The sequence below is a fragment of the Aristolochia californica genome, unplaced genomic scaffold (genome assembly GCF_029961685.1).
Source record: "Aristolochia californica isolate CCGP_79_NKW_82.1479 unplaced genomic scaffold, dmAriCali1.0.hap1 SCAF_15, whole genome shotgun sequence".
Lineage (NCBI taxonomy): Eukaryota > Viridiplantae > Streptophyta > Magnoliopsida > Piperales > Aristolochiaceae > Aristolochia > Aristolochia californica.
In genome coordinates this window covers 18623840-18651262 of record NW_027181826.1, presented here as the reverse complement: position 1 = coordinate 18651262, position 27423 = coordinate 18623840, and the positions used below count along the sequence as shown (strand labels likewise).

The 27423-nt window shown below is 38.9% G+C and overlaps 1 protein-coding gene and 1 non-coding gene across 10 annotated transcripts in view; both read right to left on the bottom strand.

Annotated features, from left to right (window-relative positions):
- The window catches only part of LOC137951520 (protein root UVB sensitive 1, chloroplastic), a 43590-nt gene extending 28180 nt beyond the window's left edge, over positions 1–15410 (bottom strand). For 2 of the 9 annotated variants that reach the window (XM_068798223.1, XM_068798224.1), the window contains exons 1-5: positions 15195–15410; positions 15009–15095; positions 13822–13914; positions 13538–13621; positions 3794–4662 (exon numbers count right to left, since the gene is read on the bottom strand). In XM_068798223.1, the coding sequence (XP_068654324.1) occupies positions 3794–4567 (774 nt within the window). In that variant the 5' untranslated portion in view covers positions 4568–4662; positions 13538–13621; positions 13822–13914; positions 15009–15095; positions 15195–15410. Of the gene's footprint in view, positions 1–3793; positions 4663–13537; positions 13622–13821; positions 13915–15008; positions 15096–15194 lie in introns of those variants that run through there. The other 7 variants (XM_068798225.1, XM_068798226.1, XM_068798227.1 and 4 more) reach the window with 7 other exon arrangements.
- Positions 15411–26663: 11253 nt separating this feature from the next.
- On the bottom strand, positions 26664–26770 carry LOC137952416 (small nucleolar RNA R71). The gene has a single exon (XR_011112249.1). It is a non-coding gene; the product is annotated as a small nucleolar RNA R71 (small nucleolar RNA).
- Between the last annotated feature and the right edge of the window lie 653 nt (positions 26771–27423).

Below are 27423 nucleotides of genomic sequence, written 5' to 3'. Positions count from 1 at the left end.
AGAGAAGGAGTGGGAGGGCATTTTTTTTTTTATGTTCTTCGGGAGTAGGTAAAGGGAAAGGGGGTGACAAAACCTCTGTTGGAGGACTCTCCATCAGTGTCCACCAGAGATTTGCTAGAGTTGGGACCCATTGAAGCCAAGGGTGTTGGGCAAAGGATGATGGGGGGTGTTGGGCAGTTAAGCGGGGGGGGGGTTCAAATTGAGTGGGTGGCGGGGCTCAAGGTGGAGGGGTTGAATGGACAGATGATTTGTTGAAGGTTTTTCGAGGATCTCAGTCTCAGGGGGGACTGAGGAGAAGGCTCTAGAAGGTCTAGATTGAGAGGGACAGGCAGGGGAGTTGAAGGTTTGAGATCTATCAAAGGGGTAGGGGTAAAGATGATTGTTTTCGGTGATTTGGGAGTGTGTGGTTGGGGTTCAAAGGGGATTTTTGGATTTAGGGGAGGAGGGGCAAATAAAGAGGCGATAGGTGTTAGAGAGGAGACATGTGGAGTGGGGCTGGGCAGGATGGGTTGTTGAGTGCTGAGAGGGGCAGAGAGAGTCTCGAGCTGGGGGGTATCATGGTGGATATTTTTCGGGCTTTGGGTATGGGTCGGTGAAAGTCCAAGGGGCGGGAAGGAGAGATGAGTGGGCCCGTGTCAGTCGAGGAGACAGGCATGCCAAGGTTGGTTTCTAGCATCGAAAGGACGGGAGCGGGGAGATTTTGGCTGATGTGTGGTGGGGGAGAGGAATGGGAGGAAGGAATGTTTTGACATAGAGATGGGATGGGCGGAAAAGGGGCGCGTGGCATGAAGATGGCCGGGTTGAGTTGTCGGGCGCAGGGCTCCAAGTATGAAGAGCTTGAAAAGATATCGAGGAGGGAGGTATAATGATGAGTAATGTTTGAAGTTGGGCAGAAATCAATGAAAAGCCATGTGTTGGGCAAAAGGAAGGTGTTTTGCGCGAGGCAAGACGAAGCGTGTCAGTCAAGGGATCTGACAAGTCCGGACTGATGAAAGGTTGGTTCATATTGGATTTGGTGATAGGCGGTGAGGGGACGTTTGGGGGAAGATTTTTCTAGAGTTCAGATTTTTCAAATTTATTTTCGAGAAGGTACCCGATGGGAATTTCGAGGAGACTGTGCACTGTTGAGTTGGGTTGACTCTCTCCTTCCTTAACTCAAGGTTGGCTCGGTCCCGATTTGACTCAGCACTCTTCGAGTCCAAGCTAAGTTGAGTTAGACTCAGTACAAGATCTTGCGAGCCAAAAGTCATGGAGGGGAGAACGATCATCTCCTCGAACTCCAAGATGATCCAGGCAGACAAGTCTCTGGAAATAAGCTCAATGAGATGAGAACCACTTACTGGGGATTTAGGCTTGAGGAAGAATCTTTCCCATAGCAGGTCCGTCAGTTTCTCTTCAGCCCAAGGGAGCTCGCCGAAGATGTTCACCAAGCTTTCCAAGGTATGGCAACATCAGAGCTTCGTGGGGATGCCAAGAGCATTCACCCAGTGGCCAATAATTGTGAGGCCAGGGGCCCGATTTTCCATACACAAAATTGGGGAGTCAGCTTCATTTCTAAGACATTGCAGAGCATCTCGATCATCTTGTGATCTGAAGATAATGAGGCATTGTCTATCCTAGGTGTGTTAGCCAGAGGACTTTAGCGTTTTTCTAGATCCAATCTCCGATCTGCTTAGCTGAGTTATAATCGGGGTGGATTGAGATGACTGCGGTCATTGATAAGCGCTTGGTTCCTTCACTTAGGGCTTGGTCTGGGGGAATCAGTGACATGTAGCTCTTCTGGTTGTTAATTTTTTTATGTGAGCAAGGGCAGCAGTTTTGAAGTTTGGCTCTGGGTTATGTGGTGGGGTAGGGAGCAGGAGTTGAGGTGCGGTTTTTTTCATGGGGGGAGATGGTGGGAGGTGGAAGGTCAGTCTTTTTCTGGTACGGGGCAGTGATGTTGGCTTTTGGGGGGGCTTTCTGAATAACTTGTGAGAGCGAGAGGCGGAATTTCTTCCATCCCAGACCAGAGGTCGGGCTTTGAGGGAGAAATAACATACCCATGATTTTTTTCCCTCGTCGTTGCATGATGGAACACTCGTGTTTCCCTCCATGGTACTGCATGTGTATTTGGAATTCCAGGTCTCCAATGAAGAGAAGACCTTCTGGAGCTTCTTCCCATCCTACCGACCAAGACCTTGTCCAAGATGACGCCGAATGCTTCTGCCGCTCTGATAGGGGTTGAGATGAAAAAAGTTTTTGCTCCAGATTGGGAGAGGATACGGACGGTTTCTCCATTTCTGTCCTTTGCTAGCCAAAAGGAGATGGAGGCGCTTCCATTTTGGAAATGAAGAGTTGTGGGATCCTCTACCCTAATTCTTCGTCGCAATGTGCAGCTGATGACAGTTTGCCATCCTGGCTCATCTTCTAGGAGCTTCGTACTAGATTCCTCTGCTAGTGATCCGTGTAGCTTTGGCTGCTGTTTTTGCTGCGTTGGTTTAATCTGTGTGGTTCTCGTTTCTCTTTCTGAGACTTGTCCCACTCGGAGTGGAGGTGCAGAGATGAGGGAGGGGGACGACGGGGGACCCCCAAGGGGTTCGGGTTTTTTTTGTGTCGGTGATCCATGATATCCCTCTATCAACTTGGTGGAATAGTAAATTTGATAGAAATGGTGTACCTTACTATCCATAAACCATTGGGGGATGATAATTGAAATCACAAGGAACTCCAAGTCCTCTTTTTTTCATGCCCAATTGGAGAATCAGACTCCACAAATGCAGAAGTTTGTGCTATCTTCAAAGAATTTAATTGTGCAGGGACATTTTCCGTTACCAATTATCACAAAGAGCAATTCTCTGACTATTAATACTTGGGGTAAAGGATTAGAATCTCCGCCATCAAGATTAGATGGTCACTTTTTGCAGCTTGCTTACTTGCTTTCTACACTTCAGGTTTATTAGAGTCATATTGATTGGTTGTTGAATTCAGTTTCAGATTGATTAGCTAAAGGGGGAATCGATTTGGAGAAATTGGTTGTCAACATGAGTCCAACACAATTTAACAAAAAAAAAAAAAAAAAAAAAGAACATGAGTCCAACACAATTGATTTTTTATTTGATTGTTTTTTCCTGTATTTTTTAAGTTCTTTTTATTTGTTTGTTCAAGGAGGCCATCTTCTCAACCATCCTATTCTAATATGTAAATTTAGTTTGGCTATATCAATTTCGACATTCAAAAAATAAAAAATTGCCAACATTTTTTTGTCAACATCCACAATGCAAGCCTTCCCACTTTTTTCCCATTAAATTTTGCAATAAAATGTACACTTCTGTATCTATTGCAAAAGATGAAACCATAGAAGTACTCATTTCAAGGAAAGAAGTCTAACAGATGAAACTGCTCTGCTTGTAAACATTGTCTAAAACCAAATAGAAGGGGTTGTAACAGACATTTTAATTAGTATCCTCCAATCTGACCTCACTTTGAGAAACAAATGTACTATGTAAAACATGCAAACATTCTTCAAAGTGACACCACAAAAATTGGCCTTGGACCTTTCAACCAGTTTCAGTCCAATATGGTGGGCAGATTTCAAGAGAACTGATCAAGCTGAAAAAATGAATTTGGTCAAGCTTAACGTACATCATAGTGGAACATGAAAGTATTAAAAGGGAGACTAGATATGGAAAACAAAATCCTTTATGCCTACAAAACCAAAAGCTTTATAATGATTTTTTTTTAACAATAGAAACTCCTTAAAAATTTAAAAGAGTGCAATGCAGTGAGAGCATGAGTGAGAAAGAGAGATAGGAACCTGAGTAGCAAGGACCCCACTGATTTGACTCGCAATTCCTTGAACCCCTCTCCAAAGGGAATATTCTAAATAGTCACTGCTGACACTGTAAGGGAAGCCCTTTGGGAGCATTTGCTGAAGAAGAAGATGCACACACCACTGTCTCAGAGGCTCTGATGATCGTCCTTGCATGTCAACTACAAAAGCATCCTCAGAATCATCAGAGAGGAGCTTCGTCCACTTCCCTCTGTTCACTTCCCACACAAACTTTGGCAGATGCAAATGAAGCACCTTGGCAAGAGCTGCCAAGATTTGGCATTGCCAAAAGCAAATCAAGACAGTCAAGGAGAGGAACGTGCCCTTGTTAATATTATGGGGATTATGAATGTTAGAGTGAAAAATTATGAGGCAGAGAAAAAGAAGCCAACACTTAGCATGAGCTTGATTTTCACCATTGGGATTATCAGCTCCATCATCATTGTTATTGTTGTTACCATTATTGTTGTTGATTGATCCATTGCCATTTCCATTGCCATACTGTGATAAGCTCAAAAGACAATGAAATTCTGATGACTGCACAATGGGAAAACGTGGCATCAGAATGCCAGTTCTGTGGTGAGGTAAGACATCATAGGAAGAGACAGAGATTTGCTTTGTAAGACTCAAAAAAGATGTAACAGAAGGAACATGAGCAAAATGAATCTGTCCGCCACCACAGCCAGATGGCAGCTGAGGGTAGTTAGAGGAAATCGTCAAGGATGATCTAACCAACAAGAAATATGCAGTCATCGCCATATATAATCACAAATCATCTGTTTTCATCATTCCCCCTCCCTCCCTCTACGTTTTCTGTCTTCAATAGTACCGTGAGTTCTTTATCAACAGATCAACTGAATAAACAATAAAGAAGAATCGAGTTGTCAGCTAGGTGTAATGTTGAAATTTACAAATAGTTAATAAAAAATATACCTCACATCTTACATGCTATAGGACTGTAAATTTACCCAAAAGGAACAAAACATGAGAGGAAGATGAAATCCTGGTAGTACACTTCAGTGTAATACACTTCAAAATGGCTGAATAGATGGGATGAACAATATACAAGCATTTCAATTGACCAGAAAATAATAATACACACGATGAAACCATTTAAACCATTAGATGCACTAGGTTAGTTGGATCTTATGTTTCTATGCGAAATCATCTTTCCACCATACATGCCAAACCTCATTAAGGGAGATCTAAAATTGCATTTTTTTTAAAAATGTTGCGTAAAGTAACATTTAGCTACACTGATACCAACTAACCTTATTAAGGGCACAACACATATCAGGCATATAAGCACACAGCTTATTTTAAAATAAAATTATAGTCAAATTGTAGAGCCATGGGAATTAGGATCTCATATTGTTTGCTTGAGGAGGATTCTGCTAGACTGGACAAGCAAGAGTGGTAGCAAACAAATGAGGACGAGGGAAAACTCCAAAAACCAGAGAATGATACTAATCTATTGAAATTGGTCAAATAGAAAGTTATATAAATAAAAAAGACAGAGATGAGGCCAAGATGGAAACCAAAAACAAAGAACCAAGAACCAAATCACCAAGCCACTATGTCAGTCAACTTTTGATTCAACATCTATGAATAACAATTACCTTCAATAGATGGAAGGTTGATGTAACTCTTGTATTTTTGTTATATCTTTTCTTCAATGAGATTGTGCTAACATTTATCAAAGAAATAAGAAAAAGAATAGTAGTCTTCCATTGAGCTGGACACTGCTTCATTGCTTAAAATTGTAAAGAAATTTTTGAAAAAGGAAGAGAACTTATTTGGGCCATGCGTGCTCCCGATTTTAATATGAAAGGCAATGAGGTTACGAGTAATCTTAGCATCCCAATTTTCTGTTAAAAAGTCTAAGGCGGCATCAATTCCATACTAAAATCTAAAACCCATCAGAAGTACGAGGACAACCCTCCTCAAAAGTAAATCAACTTAGGAGAAGCCTCCCCTCAAAGAAAGGTAGTAAATGCCTTCTCACTCAATATACCATCCTTCATACATTTGCACCCCAATTTCCATCTTATTCCAAAAAAATTGCCAAAATAAAAATTAATTGGAGTTCACCTCCAAATAAGAAATTATTGGAGTTTCATAAAAATAACAATTTTTTTAAAAAAAGGACTAACAAACTCAAGTTGAGAAAATACAAAAGAAACTACATCAATGATGAATCAACAAACATTGTGCCATCACCAAAATGTATATTCGTTTATTCAAAGACAAAGAAAATCAGTTTGGACCCTTTTGACTACAAAATTATAGACTTGTCCACACATGAAATTACTAAAGTACCCCCAATTTGTAACAAAATAATTTAGGGCATTTGTGGGGAGTACATGAGAATATTTTGTATGCTTAAAGGTCATTCTTAATCTATAAATAGAATAGAAATTGAAGAGGAGACTAGGAATTTGAGGTTCTTGTTTTTCTTTGTTTTTGCACCAAATCTGCTCTCTCTCTATCATCCAATTTTTGCTTATTTTTCCCCTATTAACACCAAGTTACCCATATTTGTGTTTGGAACTAAGCTTCCATGTCAGATTTGTAAAGTTAAGTGCCACAATTGCTGAAAGCCTAGTGATGGCAATAGAATAAGAGAGAAAAATTTATACCTTATTGTTTTTCAACTACAAAAAGAAGGAAGAATTATTCCCTTATGCACTGGGTACCAAATTTTACCAAGAGTAATATTTGTATATTAGGACATACATCTTATTACTTTAAGTAGCAAAAAAATTGAGACCTTGTACACATGATCAAAAAAATCCCCAGGAATAATTTTCATAATGCTTAATACAATGAAAAAATGTACGACAGTAACAAGCAAGACCTAGTTGACAAAAAAGACGAGCATACAATTAAAGAAAAAAAAAAAACAAATATGCAGTTGGTCTCTGGTACATGACCACCAGTTTAGAAAATTTTCATTAGATCATGAAACTGTCCAAGGATACTACCACAAACAATAACTGGACTTCTCAAAGGTCGAACATTTGACTATTCAATAGGAACTCCTTCACATGCAAAGTCAAACAAGCAAATGCAAATAAACAAAGAAAATCCCAGTCTCACAAACGAAAACAAAACATCAACATATACAGTTCTAATGACTGACAATCATACAGTGGCAATCAAAAGATAAAATTATTTTCACAAGAGACTACGAATTATTTTGTATTTGGCTTGCCTCCTTTTCAAATTGTTGCTCCACTGATCTGTCAAAAACACGCCTAATCCATCTCCTAGACTACTTTTTTTTTCTTTTTTAATGCTCATGAGTACCAAAGTTATGATAATAGATATTTTAGTATTTGATTTAAAGGATGATGAAATAGAACCAAGATATCCAATATTTCGGCAAAATATCCTGAGTCTGATTCGTATCGGCCGTCACTGATGATGAAGTTGACCGTTACAATGATTGTATCAGGCAGTACAAACTAAATGTAACGGCGTATCGGAGGTTACATAGTCGATGTAATAGTCTCGTAACAGGTTTTTTGCAACGTAATGCATGGAAATCTGCCCAAGTCAAATCTGAGTTGCCGTGAGTCGAATGCCGAGTGGCTCAGATTGGATGGGCTCAGATTAGAGGCAACAAAATAATGAGTGGGCCCGGATTGATTGTAGTAAAATAACGTGTTGACTCGGATCGTCCCGCAACCAAGACCTACTTCTCAAAATAATTAACTGAGAGACTAAGGTAGGACAACTCACGATGTTGTCTGATGATCTTACTAATCTGTGACTGAATCCTCACCATCACTGTCCTACCCTACACCATGTCTGACAGTCTGCCTTTCTGCTCAGACATCACCACGGGCAACAAGGCGATTGTGATCTTTACAGCCACCATCTTCCTTTTCCTCATGCTCTGAAATGGAGGTGGCACCACCTATCTCGACACCTCGTTCGATCGCTAATAAGTTAGACACTGCTGAACGCCCCGATTGTCCTTTGATTCTCTCTCTAAAGTGAAATTGTTTTCTCCATAAGCATCATCTCTTCTAGAAATTCTTGGGGTGCTCTGGAGAATCATCTTCCTCTATCTCTCGATCTCCTCTTGCTCGCTTACCTCTCATCTCTCCTTTTTTTCTTTTTTTTTTGAAAAAGATGTATTAATAAAACGAGAGAAATTACAAAATTTGGGGGAGCAAGTCCCTTACAACCAACGATTGTAGGGTAACTCCTTGCCTGGCAAGCACATCTACTGCCGAATTAGCAGATCTTGGAATGTGAGTCCAAATACAAGAAACAATTGAGATAATTTCTAAAATTTCCCAAAAGGTATCCCAATGCCTCCACAGGGTAGATGATGCACTCTCACACCATCCTATAACCAATTTTGAGTCACCTTCGATATGAAGAGGCCCACTGCATTTTTCTTTGAAGACACGGAGACCGGAGAGGAGGCCATGTAACTCTGCAGACGTAGAGTAGGATATGCCTAGAGGGTCGGCATAAGAGAAAAGTTGATTGCCGGAATGATCTGAAATAACTCATCCGAAACCAAAAATCCCAGGGTTACCAAGAGATGAGCCATCAAAATTTAACTTACGATAACCAGGTTCAGGAGGAGTCCATTCTTGCAAAACCGAGAACTTTTTCCCAGAGTGCATCATAGCCAAATTTCTTCAGTTTTCACGAATAAAGGTGCCCATAAAAGAAGAGAAGGCTTCCTTGGTCAGAAGCCAAGTAGATATATGACCACCACTCGCTCCGCAACCCGATCTACAGATTCACATTTTGCATCAAAACGTCTTCTATTGCACTCATTCCAAAACCCCCATGGGATGAAACTGACACAGGCAGAGAGCATCATTTTTCCAAGGCTAGGCAGAGGGGTACCAGTGAGAGACTTACTGAACGAGAATAGATCAGCCGCCATGCAGAATTGTAACCCAAACTTACCAAGAATGCAGGTCCACACCTTCCAAGAGAACATGCATTGAAGAAGAATGTGGCTTGTGGTTTCAGCGTCAAAGTTGTAAAATGGGCACAGGGGGTCAATAGAGGGGTGTTCTCTTCTTCTAAGCACATCTGCAAAGAGAATCTTGCCTTGACAAGCACTCCACATGAAGAATTTTATCTTTGGAGGGCCACATATACGCCATACAAAGTTGATCTCATTCTCCCTCCAAGACGAATTCCCGCCATTTAAGAAGCCATATGCGGATGAAACAGTGAATGAGCCCTTTTTGTCTGACCACCAAATGAGCTTGTCAGCCTCCAAAAGACGAATTTTAACTGAAGCAACAGAGTCCATCAAACGACTAGCCTCCAGGGCCTCACTATCCGAGAGACCCCTTCTAGGATGAAGGCTCATACCCCCCCACCCCCCCTCAAAGGCTTCTGCTACTGATATGTCTCTACGAGATGTGAGGAGAAAAAGACTTCTGAATGCAACCTGCAGTGGCACCTACCCTATCCACAAATCTTCCCAAAACTTGAGCGATCTGTCATTGCCCACATAGAATCTACTTGCAGAATAAAATTTTGGAAGCAAAAGGTATAATGCTCACCATATTGAGGAAAAATCTTTTCGATTTCCTCCAGACATCCACCAATGAGGGTCCCCACCAAGCTTAGCGAGAACTATTTCCTTCCAAAGATTTGAAGAGTGGGTATTGAACTTCCATTGCCCTTTTAGAAGCAGCACTTGATTCATATCCTTAGATTTCCGAATTCCCAAGCCGCCCATATTCTTGGGCAAGCATACATCATCCCATCTAACCAAATGATACTTAAAGGCGTCGCTCGATCCCCTCCATAGGAATCTTCTTTTGAGCCTATCCATAGCCTTACAAATGGAAACAGGACAAGGCATACAAGACAGTGCATAATTGGGAATTCCTGCAATGCAAGACTTGAGTAGGATGAGCCTCCCCGCTTTACTAAGCAGACGCCCCTTCCAAGATGCAAGGCGGGATTCAATTTTTTCATCCACTGGATTCCAAAGACTCTTACATATACGACCATTGAATAGTGGCAGACCAAGGTATGTTGCTAGTAGGTGGCTTGTTGTGCACCCAAATATACTTGCCATCTCTATAATCTCTGTATGAAGCTCAGGGCTAACATTGAAGCCCATGAGAGAAGTCTTTTCCCAATTAACTTTCTAGCCAGAAGCTAATTCAAAGAGCCCCAACACTGCTTTAATCTTTCTTGCACTATCAGTGTTGCCGCCAAATATGATGGTATCATCTGCATACTGAAATATGGGAACATTAAAAGCTTGACTGGTACTAGTAGGAGGGAGCCACCCAAGATTATCGGCCGAGTAAAACATAGCAGATAGAAATTCACCAACCATATAGAATAGAAGCGGGGAGAGCGGATCTTCCTGTTTAATTCCTCTGGTCCCTTTGAAATAACCACATACTGAGCCATTAATGAGGAGAGAGTACGATGCCGAGCCCACACAACTTCTAATCCAGAATCTCCATCTATTGCCAAAACCCATTTTTTCCATAATCTCATCCAACAGGATCCAATTTACTCTGTCAAAAGCCTTTTCAAGATCTAGCTTCAAGGCAATTCTTAGGTCCTTATTGCGCGGGAAATGGTCAATAAGTTCATGAGCAGCCATAGTAGAGTCCAGAATCTCTCTTCCTTTTAGGAAAGCCCCTTGCCCTTAGTGTATCATTGTTGGAAGGAAAAATTTTAGACGATGAGCCAAGATTTTGGCTATAATCTTGTAAACACTTGAGACAAGGTTGATAGGCCTGAAATCCTCAGGTTTCTTCACACTTGGTTTCTTCGGGACCAAGGCAATAAAAGACGCGCCGATACTATGGAATGTGATACCATTGTTGAAAACGCTATTAATCATTGCTATGATATCCCCCTTGAGATGAGGCTAGAATCTTTTTAAAAAATCCCCATTAAAGCCATCAGGGCCTAGCCCCCTATCACTTTCCATGCCTAAAACAGCACGTTCCACTTTTTCTACTGAAAACGGCAACTCTAGGAAAGAGGCAACTATTGGAGAGAGACGAGAAAGCCTGATATTCTGAAGTTTTGGTCTATTAGGGCATTCCTCCGAATATAAGACTGGAAAAACGTGAGCAACACATTAGTAATCGAAGTCCGACACGATGTTACCTCATTATTAATACATAATGAGGTAATACGGTTGGACCTACGCTTAGTCGAAGCCACTGCATGAAAAAACTTTGTGTTGGCATCTCCCTCCTTTAGCCATTTAAATCTGGCACGTTGCTTCCAACGGACCTTCTCTTGATGAAGAATTAAATAAAGATTAGAATTCAGAGAGATTCAGGTAGAGAACTCTGCCGGAGATAAATACCTTTGTTCTTCCTCCAAGTCAAGGTCCGCAATTTGAGAGAGAATAGAAGACTTCTCAGCAAACAGAGAGGAACGATGATCCGTGGCCTACTCCTTAATTTTTTTTTTGAGGAATTGAAGCTTCAGAGGGAAAGCCCACTCCTGCCTACCCAGATATGGACCCGCAATCCACCATTCATCAATAAGAGCCTCAAAAATTTTTGAAGATAGCCATGAATTCTCGAACCGAAAAGGAGAGGGTCCCCATTTCTCGAAAGAGGTGGTCAACATGATAGGCCAATGATCTGACCCCACCTTGTTCAAAACCCAACCAGAGACATTCCCAAAGAGCTGCAACCAATCAGGACAAGCCAAAAAACGATCCAATTTTGACAGAATTGGCTGTTGTTGGTTGTTCGACCAAGAATAATTTTTCCATGAGAGAGGGATCTCATCCAGCCCACATCTACCAATGAAGTCGGAGAAACCCCGCACAGAAGCAGAAATGCGATTGGCCAGCGTTGTGTTAGCTTTTTGAATAGATAGAGAATCTAAATGGGCATTTAATTATTTTCGATTAGTGCACTCTGATAGTATCATTGCTGCTGATCTACTTTGATTTCCTTTGATTTCCTCATATCATTTCTCTCTCTCTCTCTCACTGTTTCCTGATCAACTATTTTTTCAGGGTACAGGAACCGGGTTTGGCTAAGGACCAATATGAGTGGTATGTTGATATTCGAAAGCATGAACTGCCAAACTTTCTGGTTTAAGTGTGAGGTTGGACAACATGGACATGACAATTACTGGTGTTAATGCTGTTAGAGATGTCATTCCCTTCCGTAGAACTTTTGGTTACTGGCGTTTGTTGCTTCTGCCTCTATCCTTTCCAATGGGTTTTCTTATATTCTTTTGTGATCAAGAGTACTCATAATTTTCTTTTCAAGAAAAGAATGAGTACTTATAATTTTTTCATTTTTTTTAATGCTCATGAGTACCAAAGTTATGATAATAAATATTTTAGTATTTGATTTAGAGATTGAAGAAATAGGAACAAGATATAGGGAAAGGATGCTGGAATCAAGTCCAACCAACCTTTGATGAACCAATTTTTTGTTCCTTAGGAAAGTTCTATTTATATGAATGTCATCAACTAACAAAAAAGAAAGTACTCTGTGTGAAAATAATTGTATCTTTTGCTTAGCACTGTATTGCCTACGAGTAGCATTGAAGGATGACAACATAGAAAAAGTTATTTGAGTTGGATTAGGCATGTTTAGGGAGGATCAATGAAGCAACAATGACAAGTGTCTAGAAGATGTTACTGGATAGATCATTTTTTATTTTATTTTTAAATAATGCTGAGTCATATTAAAAGGCTCATAAGAGCAAGATTACAAGGAGGGGGAATCATCGTCTAGAAATAGCGGTGAAGCTCCCGGTATATCTTAACGATGCACTCAGATCTGTATATCTTAACGATGCACTCAGATCCCACCTAACAAAATGAACCATTATTACTTTTTACCCAACCACCAGTGGAACCAAATGAAAAGCACCAATTAAAGAGATTTTCTCAACCCAAACACATCAAAGGATCAATGCATGATTGGCAGAAAAACACAAGCAAAGACAATGTTTTTAGTGTTTTTGTAAATGTCAATTACCCATAACCCATACAACTAACTTAATGCTGGCGAGACTTCGACCCAGGACAAAGAAGAGCAGATCACACTCCAATTAGAATCTTAGTGATGATACTATATTTACTGCAGGAACCTAAATTTTCAATTTCTGACCATCAACAAGTTAAAAAAAAAATGTCATATGTTTTTAAAAAAACAGAAAAAGCAATAGACACAATAAAGTAGCTTTAATTCTATAGACTAAAATTCACAAATCTATCAGAAATAAGGTCAACCAGTTGCCACATCTCAACCATTAGGGTATAATAAACACGGATATAATTTGCATTCCAACTCTCTGTACTGCCAGTTTTCTCCGTAGTGTAGAACTTTAGATGTAACCTCAAATGACTGGTTTTCATAACTTGGTAGCTTAACACAGAGACATAAGCTTATGTTTACACATAAAAGTCAGGAAATGTAGGTCCCAAGCCAATGCCAGGGCTAGTATCATACTCTAAATCTGACATTCTATGAGCAACTTGAGTCTCAAATACAAATGGCCAATCAAAGAACAAGGTGCTTCAACATGGAAACTTTCAAAAAACACAGAGCTGTGTTTTTAAGATACAAAAGCAAAATCATACAGGAACAAACAAAATTTGAAGGACACAATTACAAAACCATCTTCTTAGTTCTCTAAGAGAGAGTTATTAAAACAGTTGTGCTCAAAGAGGATAATCAAAAGATACATATAATGAAGAGACTACAACTAAGACAAAGCTATTACTTAGCTGACAAAGGCATTCAAATGTTGACCAACAGAAGCTATTACTTAGAAACATCGAGTGGCTGCCACATATCATTGAGAAGCCTGGTAAGACAGTTGAGAAAGCCACACTTTAGTCAACTAAAATCTGCATTATTATAAGCACAGTGGAGACATTTGAGAAAACAAAAGGAAAAAAGCCAATACAGAGAACTCCCAAGGAAATAAATCCTGCCAACAAGAAGGACCATGAAATACAAAATAGGACAAAGACCAGTTTAAAGACATTTGAGAAAAAGTTAGACCTATTCTTAGAAGCGATGATGAACAAATTTGGTGCCTCCTTAAAAATGCGCAGAGCAGACATCAACGCATTATCCCGGGAGAGAATCAGATATCTACAGGACAACACCCGAGTCAATGAACAATGAAAATTATTATGTCTTGGAATGTACGAGGTCTGGGTCTACGCAGCAAACGGACAATAGTCAGGGAGATGTTAAAAAAACGAAATAACAGTGGCCTTCTTTCAAGAAACAAATTTGTTTAAATTAACCATCCAACATGTGAAAGACATTTGGCACACAAGGAGCCAAAAACCGGATAGAAGCCAAAGCAGAGAGCTCGGCAGGGGAATTGGCAATTCTCAGGGATCATCGACATTTGGAAGTGATCAACTCCGAGGAGGGACAACATACACTTGCAATCCACTTTAATCAGTCAAAGATGGGGCTGGCTCACCGGACAACAGTATCAGTCTACGTACCAAACTACAACTCTAAGACACGGGATCGGTGGTGATTTTGACGTAATCAGATATGGCTTTGAGAAGAATCAATGCACCATTTCTCAGATTTTATTGCATGTCATGCCTTGTTCGAACCCTCTTTATCTGGAGCGGAATTCACATTGTCGAATGGTAGATCCTCTCCAATAATGGCCCAGCTAGACAAATTCCTAGTAGACCAGCATTGGTTTGACCTATATGGAAATTCAACAGGAAAAATCCTCTGATCACTGCCCCATTCTACTTGAAACAACTCCAGACACGAGAGGTCCTCCCCCCCCCCTTTCAATTTGAAGATGCTTGGGTAGAGGGAAAAGGCTTTAAAAACACAATCCCAGTGGCAGGAGTGCAACATAACAAGTTCAGAAATTTATCAGTTCTGCCAAAAACTCAAAACTGCTGTAGTAAAGAATCAAGGCATGGCGAGCGGCAAGACAGTTAAAACTTTGAGAAGGATAAAAAACTGCCTCTTACAAAAAATGTAGGAAAGCGATGAAAAAAGGGGAACAACAAACACTCACGATACCAGAAAATAAAGAGAGAGACATGCTCAAAGAAGCTATTAAAACAATTGTCAACCAGGAAAGAAATTTATGGAAACAAAGAGTTAGATATAAATGGATAAAAGAGGGGGATAACAACATTCGTTTTCACCAACAAGATGATACACAACAACAAAAGATCGAAAACGAGTAGAATGTTTACCCGAAATGGCACGCAGACATCCTCCTCTCCAGGGATCAGCGCTGGAAGTGTAGGTTTCTACGAGTGACTCCGAGTGACTTAAATAACCTACATAACCATATGGGCGAAGCAGGACAAAGAATGCCGAATAATCAGACAAAGCAATGGGAATGAGGCGAGGCGAGTTTGATAAAGCGTCGTTCGTACCTTGCGATGGAATGGCAACCAGACGGCGACGGCGTCACCGGAAACGGCGGAGGAGGGAAAACAAATTGAAAGAAGGGATAAAGGATGAGGCGCCGCTGGGAATGAGTGGTGACGGCGAGGAAGAGGAAGACGACGACGGCGAGGCGAGGCTACAGGGCTGGACGTCGGCAGCGGCGTCCGAATGAGTTAAGCAAGCGATTAGGCGAGCGGGGCGAAATGAGCAGAGAGGGAAAGAATGGGGAACGAGTGGCGAGCAGGAGGTAAAGACCGGGCTAACTCGGTCAGGTTAGTCGCCGTTTCGCGGTCGATCGGAACAAAACGGGTCAAATAAGGTGTTTCTCGGGTTAAATAAATTTTTAGGAAGCAAAAACAGACAAACTCGTTGCATGCGATAGGTGAAACACACCAGGTCGCTACTCAGCAAAAAAACAAACCATTACGATGGAAAACCCGTTACATGACCGTTACAACGACTTCGTAACATCCTATACGCCGTGATAAAAGGTTTGTAGCAACTGATGTGAGGTTCGTAACGGACTACTTTAGATACATAATGGCCAAAACTTTCTAATTTTCTAGTCTGATATGTCTTCGATATATCGGATATCGTAATATATTGCAAAAGACGTAACATATTGGCCGATATCCATGTGTGACAAACATGTGCTGCTAGCGTCGCATTTGAATGGTGACCGCGTGGCGATCGAGTGAAGCAAGCGTGGCACATGTGTGGCGCATGCATGTCGATCAAGTGGCGTACACATCAGGAATGTGTAGCTAACACGTGACGCACGCGTGGTGCTCGCATGTGTCTTATGTGATGAACACGTGGCGGTGACGTGGTTCACTCGTATCGCACACGTGGCACCCTTGTACAATTACTTATTATGCTTATTAATTATTACTTATATTGATTATAAATTTTGTCCTAATCATTAGTTATTATTATCGGTAATTATTGCTCTAATTATTGATTAGTAAAAAAATAAATTAATAAATTAATTAAAATTTGTATTACTAATTTTATATTATTAATTAGTACTCATTATCGTGCGTCTATTATTACTTAATACTAATTAGTCATTACTTAAATTAACTACTTATTTATACAATTTATTTGTTATTATTATTATTTATTACGATTATAACGATTATTACTATAAATAACCGAACTTATTAATTATTTTTTAGATTATGTTACTAATGTTGTTTAATAATTATTATTATACGTCATACTTACAATTACTCTATAGTGATTAGTTCTATTAATATTAATTATTATTATAAAAAATATTCCTTCAAAAATCGATTACATATAGAAAATTATTTGTAAATATATACTATAAATATATATTATAATAATTTTCATACTTAATAATTACCATTACTCTATTAGTACGCAATAAGTATTAAATTAATACATTTTAGTTATTACTTCTATTGATCAATAAGTACAGATGTATTACATTTATTAGTTGTTACTATTTTTTACTATTATTATAAAAAATTATTATTGTAAAAAATCAATTATTTATTCATTTCCTAATAAATAATAACATAAGTATTTAACTATTAATCAATTAATATGTAATAAATTAGTAATTATGGAACTCCATTAGGGACCCTAAATTGGGGCATATTATCCCCAATTTTTTTTCCTTGGCCATAAGCGAACAATAAGGTGCATTAAATACCTCAATAACAATAATAAAAAATTAAAAAGTAATAATAATAAATATAAAAAATACTAAAAATATATATTTAATAATGAAATAATTCCTAAGAAAAACATTAAAAAATATGTCACCTTAAAAGGAACCAGAAGGGTCAATGAAAAAGTGAGGGTCCCAATTTGATTTTGCGGTTTGTAATTGGGCGATGATGGTTCGAACGACTATAGGAGTAAAAAAAAAGCTAAACTGGTCTGGTGCGACTCGATAACTGTCATTCCACTATAAAGCTCAAGTTTGATAAATGTCGACTTCATAAAAAATGGCACCATTTTGAAATTTTGTATGCGCCCATCGTTACTTTGGAATTTTGGTTAAATATCTTTCGATTAATAAATGCTCTTAACGATTTGACATCTTTTTTTCTTTCTAAGCTTTACTTTTTAAACATGATTTGATCTTCCTCTCATTGACGAAATTAATAAAAAGAATTAAGCAAATGAAGTAAAAAAATCTAAATAATAAGACAAAGCAATGGGAATGCGGCAAGGCAAGTTTGATAAAGCGTTGTTTGTACCTTGCGATGGAATGGCAATGGCTTCATCAGAGATGGTGGACGATGGAAAACAACATAAGAAGGAATAAATAATGAGCTGCCACTGGGAACGAGTGATGACGGCGAGGAAGAGGAAGAGGAGGACGACAAAGAGAGACGAAAGGGAATTAGGTCAGGTGAAGCGAGGGTACGGGGCTACGACATCCGATTGGGTTAGGTGAGCTGGGCGAAATGAGAAAAGAGGGAAAGAAAGGGAAACGAGAGGCGAGTGAGAATGTCGAGTGGGGAAATTTTACCTCAACTATTGACCAAGATCGAACAACAAGAAACCCGATTTAGTATTTTTTGCACAAAATCAGTTTTCGTATTGGATCACGCGTTCATGTGTGTGTGTATATATATACAAACATATAATTGCCATTAGACTACAAAAGGAATTTATAATCTCCAAGAACAACAAACAATAAAACTTCTCAAAGTTATAGGGAAACAAAGAAACAACACCCCTACACATAAGAGGAAATAGCATAATCTGTTGGTTGTACTTCACAACATTTGCAGTAACACCCCTTGAAAGAATAGCCTTTTCTCGCTTTCACGTTTTTCAATCTTTGCAATCTTTAATATGACATTTTATCTAATATTTTGTTTTCTTCCTAAAGCTAGCATGAAAATAGGCATAATCATGACAAAACTTGGAGAAGCAAAGAAACAAACGAATAAACAAACAAAAAAGGAAGCAAAACTCACCAAAGAATGTTATATGAACATAATAGACATGGAAACAACCATTCAGTTAAGCATGGTTCTTGTATCATCTAGTATCATTTAAAGAACAAATACTAGGGTGATGAACCTTGCTCAATCAAGAGGTTAATTTAGGAGTATTATGATGGGTTGAGCAACAACATTGCAATAGAAACATTTAAAAAAAAAACAAAAAAATCATTGCACTTGGAACACACCTTTTGTAGAAATTATTAAGAAATTCAATATTGTGTTGATAAATTAAATAAATTACTGAAATAACTTAAGTTGCTAATATTTAATTTAGTATTATTGATGTAATTGATGATTAATTCAAAGTTGAGATAATAAATTAATTGATCAATAAATAGTTTCAAAAAATAAACAACAACAATTATAGTAAACATTATTAAAAAAGAGTGAAGGCCTCCCACCACTGTCCATTGGAGACCTTTCTTCCTCAAGCAAAGCAGAACACAAAAGGGGGAGGTCGTCCTCTTCTTGCCATCATCTTTTTGTCACTGAAATTATTGGGTGACTACACTCTGCTGACCTTTACAAGTTGAGGAGAACGGTGAGAAGAAGGGGGCAAGGGAGGTGGTCTTGCTCCCTACCATCGTCGGTTTTGGGTAGGCGATTGCAAGTGGAGGATGGCCTCCTCTGCTTCCTTCCCCTTCTCGTCAGCTTCTTATGAATAAAAATAAAAAAGAAGAAGAAGAAGGAAGAAAAAGGAAGAAGATATATGAACCATAATGAACCAAAACAATACAAAGTTATGTTCCACCATGAAAGGTGATATTTCACATTTGATCGTTTTGTCAAGGAATGAGAATGAGACTAATTTGACCACATATACAAATTCTCACAAAGTTATAAAAAACATAAATCAGCAAAATAAATAAATTTATTTTTCCAACTAAACTAGTCTTACAAGTCAGTTGTGTCAAAATCCTCGCAAATAATTGCTCTTTGGAGGTTGAACAACAGAAATACCAAAAACAATATGTAAAGGAAAAAAACTACAGTTGAAAGCTCAAACTAATATCACCATATAGTTGGCTTAATAAATTAAAAGAGTTTAGCACGCAGTAAGAGTAATATGACTCAGCTAGGATTTGAATGCATGGTGCCATATCGTCAGGCCACAAAGTCTTCTCAATAAAATGACCAAATTTTCAAATCAACCAAATTTGCATAGAGTATGGAAAAATAAGAGCTTTAAAGAACGGACTTTGCAGGAAAACGAAAATCTGGTTATTGCAATCCAAATGAAATATAGCTTTCGTGGATTTTGTTGAATGGAAACCATTACAAGGTTGTAATTTTTTTCTAAGCAATTATAAATAGCTATCATCTTATAGTTTACTCTTCAGAACCCAACCATCCTAGAGAGATTTCTTACAACTTCTTTTGGAATAATGCGCGTGTGGGCTAAGCCATAGTCCCCAGAGTCGTTCCATTCACATATTTACGAGTGGGGGACAGAAAATTGGAGAATAAGATTCAAAATGATATAAGCAGGTAAGCAGAGACATGAATGAACCTTCTGTCAAATCATCGGTGGGGGTTCCATCTACTAAATTTGTATGCGGAGCTATATAACAGAAAAATCTCTACAATAGTGAACAATCACAAACTTGCATAAGAAGCAAGGTATATATAGCAGCCATTGCAATATCATATTTCTCCCCAAGTTTGTATAGAGGCATGGATTCGGTGGCTAAGCTCACCAGTTCATCAGGTGCAAGTTTTCTCATCCTTGTAGTGTCTCCAATGGGTCATTGTGCCATCCCATTTTACTTTGATATCATAGTTTGTCTCCCACTCCAGAGCCAATTTCCTTGTAATAACTATCCACAATTGCCTGTTAGGAGGAATAGATGCAGTGTAAAACTACCTAAAGTTAGGGGAAGCTAAACCACTATTAAGCGGAATGTGGTTCATGACAAACCTTAGCCGTAGATACATGAATGTGGTTACCAAGATGTTGTATAAAGTAAAGTTGCATTGATGTTCAAAATAAATCCCCCAGAAGATGAATCCTCACTTCCTTGGGCTCCTTTCTTCAGATATTTTAGTGCTTCATGGCACATTGTGAAAGTTTCAACAAAATCAATGTCCATAACTGCAAAATGGATGAAGGACAATGGATATTACTTAGTAACCTTAGAAGCCAAGAGTAGAGGGCCATGGTCCAGAAATGCATATGAGTAATGTGATTGTTTAAGATTCCTTATGAAACTAACCACAAGCAATCATGAACAATAACTACTATGAATTTTACTGAGAAGCATATCAAGAATGTTTTGGAACACCTAAAATGAGGACTATGCAGGTTCTCTTATCCACTACAATGAGCAAAAATGTTAAACATGAAACAGAGTTTCACCACCAAGTATTGAGAAGTCAAATAGTTTTTACTAGAAGCAGGGCTTGTTCATAGAAATAATGGCTAAACAAAATCCAGTAGAGACGTAAATTATGATATCTACAAATGCAATTAATAATGCTACAATTTTGCTTATCAGGAGATATGAAATACTCCCGCATGAATGAAACCAAGATGAGTACGTCTATAATCAACTAGATCCAATAATATAGCCATTTTATGGGGACAACAAAGAACATTGACAGTCATTATAGTAACAGAGGAAAACAACATGTACACGAAAAAAAGTCATTGACTTATTGATGATGAAACTTGAATAATGTGTGAAGTGAAATCATTCTGCAACCATAAAAACAGAGAGTTAAGACTCCAACATGAATAATGTGAACCACTCAAGATTAATCTAAAGAAGAAAAAAAATGCATCGATAACTATCTACAGAAATTCAAATTCCAACCCACATAAAGAGTGATAAATGCATTCACTTACTGCGACTACATTAAGCAATTTATCTGGCTGATTATATCCAACAAAGCAAGACTATACAGTCACACTAGTATGATATTTATGATATAGAATACCTTAAACCCTGCGTCTATTGAATTTAGAACCCCATGAATAATACCTCGAGCAAGGGGAGAGAAAAAGAAAAAAGAGAAAAAGAGAAAAGCTCTCGGGTAGAGAGAGAAGAGAAAGAAAATAAGGGATTTTAGAGAGAGAGAACTTCACACGAGAGAGGAGAAACAAAGAAGTAACTAGCTTGATTAATTATGAGTTACAATCACCTCTATTTATAGTTGAGTAGGTGATAGAATCCATGTACAAGTAATCTTAGGACTCCTAATTATATTCCAAATAGAACTCTCTAAGATAAGCCTATCATGATAAGATTACATTATCTATTTAAGAGACCACTTTAACTCAACTTCTAACTCTTCTTTAATCACGTGAATCAAGATAGTGTTGGAATGACTTGTCTTTAATATGCATGATGCGCCTTCGCTAATAGACCGGTCTTTTGGCGCAATGGTAAGTAGCAAGGTATCAGAGCAGGTGGTCTCGAGTTCGAGTCCCGCTCCCCCCGTTTGTTTCGTCCCCGCATAGGTGGGACTTTGTCTTTGGTCGTCCCCGTATAGGTGGGATTGTGCATTTGCATTTGTACACGGGTGTTCCCCGTGCAGGGGAGTGTTGGAATGACTTGTCTTTAATATGCATGTTGCGCCTTCGCTAACAAACCGGTCTTTTGGCGCAATGGTAAGTAACAGATAGAAAGCCTACTCGTGATCTTATCTTTTTGAGTCCCACATGATCTTCCAGCTCATGTTGATAAAGATACAAACTTGAAGTATCTTTGTGGATCCCACTTGATCTTCAAATCTTCTATTTAATTCTAGCACATGTTCCTTATCTCTTAGCTAGAGCCACTTTGTATGAGGACTCTTGTTGACACCTCTCGAGCTCACGGTGGGTCCCACATTGTAACAGTGTCTACAGGAAGACGCATAAGACCCTAAGTTAAGGTCATGCATTGACGACAAAAAAATGACTAGGACGAGAAAAAGGTGATAATATACAAACATTTATTAATTTAGAAGTCTGTTATGAATTTTATACTCTATTGTAGCATTATAATGTTATAGAAGTATGTTGTATTTTAATATGTCATAATATGTTATAGAAGTATAGTATTTATTACAAAGTTACATTATGCTGCATTATACTTTTTCATGTATTTGTTACAGATAGTTTCTAAGATATTATGTTTATTATGCTTTATTTATTCATCTAATAGTTTACTCTAGATTAACATTTTTTAAAGTTTTTCTGTAACATGTAAGAGTGACTCATATTGTGATCCTCAATATATCTGTCACAACTAAGCAAAACAATCTAACTTATAACCCAAAACAAAAGATTATTTGATCAAATCAAATTTGAGTTTGCTTTAATCGCTCCAACTAAAGTTGATTTAATGTGAGTATTTGCAATAAAATTACCCCAATCTCTCTCCCTTGTAATTGATTATTGTTTGATCGTGTCATGGGTAATTCTTATTCCCAATGCGATTTTCCTTTTCATGTCCTGTATATCATATCTGTTTTTCCTGTCACTGACCGCCGTGAATTGCTTCTTACAAATTGATTAAAACTGAGCACTCTCCAGTTGGATCTAGTCGTCAGATTATAGGGAAGACTGTTCATCAATTTAATTACAGTTGATTACATAACAAAAGCAAGATTTTCCATACAGAAATAGCAAAACTCCAATTCCAGCCTATGCCATGTCGTCTCGTTCTCAATGATCTCAATCTGTCATCCATAGGGAACGAAAGACAGAGACATGACAAGGAGGTTTAGGCTCTGGCGAGGTTCTGCACCGAGGAGTATGGGAAAACCCATAACGTCGAAGGCAGAGATATTTCTCGGAGGTAGTGAAGGCACAACAACAAGTGGTGTCTGGGATGAAATACTATTCGAAGATCTCTACCTTGCAGGGTGGTGTCCCCAAGCTATTCGATGGAGTCGTGGTTTAGGGTTTTAAAGGTTTAGGGTTTAATGGTTTAGGGGTTTTAGGGGATAGGGGTTAAGGGTTTATAGTTTTTAGGGTTTTGAAGGTTTAGGGTTTAATGGTTTAGGCGTTTTAGGGGTTAGGGGTTAAGGGTTTTAGGATTTAGGGTTTAGGGTTTTAGGATTTAGGGTTTAGGGTTTAGGGTTATAGGGGTTTTTGTGACCCCCACCCAGGGGACCTAAACCATTTTTCTATTTTCCATTGCCTGCTGGAGGCGATTGGTGATTTGATGTTCATTGTGGTTGAAGATGAGTTAAACTATGAAGCTTTTTCCAGATTCAGTTGTATCTGAAGGGGGCAAACATTCTTCTTCTTCTTTTTTATCTATTTTTTTTGAAATTGGGGCATGTATTTTTACTAGACATCTGACTATCCATTTTTGTTTTGATTTTATTGTTCATCAACTAATTTGTAATGAATAATTACTTTGACGTCTTATGGTTTTAATTATTTTGCATCCTCTTTTTGGGTTTTACAGGTTAGTAACTTAAAATATGTAATTTTCTAAATTATTTTTTCCTAGTCTAAGTTTAAATGCCGAATCAACTGATTTTACTTTTTTAATTTCTTGGTTATTTCTTTTCATGTAATTTTATCCCTAGTTTCTCATCTTATCTCCCTTTTTGAGTAGTCCATATTATAGTATGATATCTGTGCTGTCTTTTTGAAGTTAGGGTATGAACTTTTGGAAATTTGGAAATTTATGATTCTCCCCACTTTTCTGATGTTTTAAGTTTTTTCGTACTTGTCTTTATTGCCAAAATGTGTGGCATTAGTATCTAATTGCAGCTGGTTGCAATCTTAGCTTTCTTGTCAGTGTACTGTTTGTAACATGTAGGTAAAGAGGTGAAAAATTTGCGACTTTTATTGACCTATGATGACAGATTATAGAGAGGAGAAAACGTGTAAACATCTGTGGGAAAATAATCAGGGTTTAGGTTGTTTTAGGGTTTTTACGGTCTAGAGTCTACTTAAAAAAACTACAAATGTAACGGATAGGGTTAGTCGTGGAAAATAGAATAAGAAAAAATGATAAGGGCATTTTGGTACTTCCAAAGATTTTTTTGAAAAAAACTACGAAAATGGGGACAAAGAGGAAGTAGAAGTCTGGAGCATGCGTTTAGCGGTATCCTAATGTCCTAATAATAGCATGACATCTTAGGTGAAACATTTGGAACTTTTATTGACCTATGATTAGGGGTGGCATCGAACCGAGCCAGTTCATGAGCGGCTCGAGCTCAGCTCGGTTTGATTCGATTTATCTGGATCTCAAATCGAGTTTGAGATCCAAATAAGGCCCGTTTGAGTTAACGAGCTGAGCTTGACTGAACTATGGTTCGGTTCGAAAACTCGTGAGCTGGCTCGTTAACTTAACAAGGGCCCAGGACGCGGGAGTTGTCTCCAACTCTTCTAGTTCGACTTTGATTTCTCCCTCCCCTCGTCTGCCATCCCTGATCCTTATTGATAGATGCCATATTCTGACATGAGAACTAGGTTAATTATAATAGAATAACCTTTATAATTGTGTTATAGGTGGTTATTTATAGATTTTCAAATGAAAAATACATTTATTGAATTTAGCATTAATCACTATCTATATTGCATATTTTTCTCTCCTGAATTTTATTTCATTGTTTTTAGGGTTTATTTCTTCCTGAAATGCTTTTTATGGATTCAATTATGGAATTTCAGGAGAATTTTGGTGGAGAAGGAGATATTTACTAAAATGCCCTAAGTGAAAGGGAGGTGATTTTTTAGGGCAAATCGTATTAAAACAAAGGGGGAGCGTCGACTGAAAGAGGGGGGGCGTCGACCGAAACAGAGCACTATGGACCGAAATAGGGGAAGACCAGAGAGGATTTTGCCATTGTCGTTCGCCGCGTCACCGTCGTCCATCGCCGTCCGACAACCGAGAACAGACCCGAGGAGAGCTCGAGAGAGTCTCCATCGCGGTGAGTTCGACAGTGCCAGTTTCTATTCGCCAGGCCGAGAGGTGACCCGAGAGGGCTCCTCCGGTGCCAATTCCGCATTCCGACCATCCTCCGGCGTCGGTTACCTATTTCCGACCATTCCCAGAGCTATTCCGACTCTGACCAAGACTCGAGATAGTCGGTTGGAGAACTTCAGCTCTGTTTCGTTCTTCACCGGTCGTCGCCTCCGTCCGTGGGCTTCTATCCTTCTTCGTCAGCGTCGTCTCTACCTCCGGCCACTCGCTCTTGCTACCCGAAGCCATCAATTTTGGGAAGTTGCAGCACCCGTGAGAACGAGTTTGCTGCCCGAGCGAGAGGAAGGAGAAGGGGAGTAATCCGTCATTTTAGAGTTTAATTTTTCTATAGTTTGAACTTAGGTTTTGAATGTTTATTAAATGTGATTTGATAATTAATGTTTATCGAATATTTGTTTTTCGGATATTTGATTAAATTAGCTAGTTAGGGTAGGATTATAATTTAGGTTGGATTTTGGTATTTTAATCCGATTTTTGTCTTTCATTCTATGTGCCCGAGAGGGGCTAGACGCAAGGATTGAGAAATCGGATCCGTGGTTACGTGGCGCTCGAGAGAGGCACGAATCACCGTAAAATCCAGAGTTGACATTTCCTGTTGTGCAAGTAGTTAACTAGATGATTGCTTAATAATTTAGGATATAATTAGTGTTAAGTTCAGATTAATTCATCATATTTGGTTACGCTAGTTGACTGAAGAATACACAAAATTCAGTCCTCCCTGTGGATATGACCTTCCCGCTAGATTACATGAACGATTCGTACGCTTGTGAGGTATAAAAGCCGATGTAATTAAATTTCACATCAAGTTTTTGGCGCTGTTGCCGGGGAGGCACGTATTAAGTGTATTTCTTTGTTCTCATGGTCTTAGATTAGATTTATTTTTATTTTATTTTATTTTATTTTATTTGCTTTTATAATTTTATCTTGGTGATTTTGTATGGAATTATTTTTATTTCTTCTAGTTAGTTCGTATTTTCAGTAGTGAGTTTGTTAGCTTAATATGATAGTTCGTTTTGTTTCTTTTTGTGTTTTTATGCACGGGCACCGCTCCCTAGGTGGACCATTAGCTCCATTTGTTGAAGAGGTAGAACATATTTGTAGGAAAACACCCGAAGTCAAGTTAGGAGCTACCATGGCCAATCAGGGTGAACTATTATAGTTACCTGCAGCAGGTGACCGTAGAGCCCTGAGGGATTATTCTATCCCATCCCACTTCACATCACCTTCTTGCATTATATTGCCACCCACTACTGCCGCCAGTTATGAGTTGAAACCGGGTGTGATCCAACTCCTCCCTACATTCTATGGGTTGGAGAAGGAGGACCCTTATTACCACATCAAGGAATTCTTGGATATTTGTGCAACTTTCAAATTCCAGAATTTCTCAGATGAATCTATCTGGTTAAGACTTTTTCCAATTTCACATAAGGATAAGGCCAAGTCTTGGCTTTATTCCTTAGAGGTGGTCAACATTACTTCATGGGACACATTAGTCATGAAATTGTCCAAGTACTTTCCCATTCAGAGAACTACAACCCTCAAAAGATAAATCTTCAACTTTATGCAGCAGGAGGGTGACCACTTTTATGAGGCTTGGGAGAAATGGAAGGATTTGATCCGTAGGTGTCCGCTTCATGGGTTTGAGAAATGACATTTAGTGCAATACTTTTATCAAGGTCTTACAACCCAGGTTAGATCCATGGTAGATGCAACGAGTGATGGGAGTTTGATGGGTAAGAGTGTTAGTGAGGCGTGGGACTTCTTTGAAACATTGAGTGATCAATCTCCGCAATGGGGTTTGTCGTTTAATGTTGATAGGAGATCCCACGAAGCCAAAAGAGGGGGTCTCTACGAGGTTAGTGAAACACCCATGCTCATGGCCAAGATTGAGGGGTTGCCTAGAAAAATTGATGCCCTTATGGTGTCCAAGAGTTCACCTGCTCCTAACCCATCTACTGTCCGTGCCATATGCTCTGGTTCATCTCATCCCACACAAATGTGTCCATCTAGTTCATCCTACCTGGAGCTCATTGAGGACTTGAATGCAATCCAGAATTTTCATGGACCAAACCGGAACGATCCATTTTTGGAAACATATAATCTGGGTTGGGCTAGGCGCCCAAATTTCTCATGGTTCAAGGGCCCATAGGTTGGGGGTCCTCCAGGGTCTACTCAACCCCAAGCTCCGCGCCCACACTTCACTCAACAACCATTGATTCCACAAAAACCTTCACTTGAGGATACACTTCAATTATTCATGCAAAATACACAGTCCTCCATTGCTAAACTTGAAA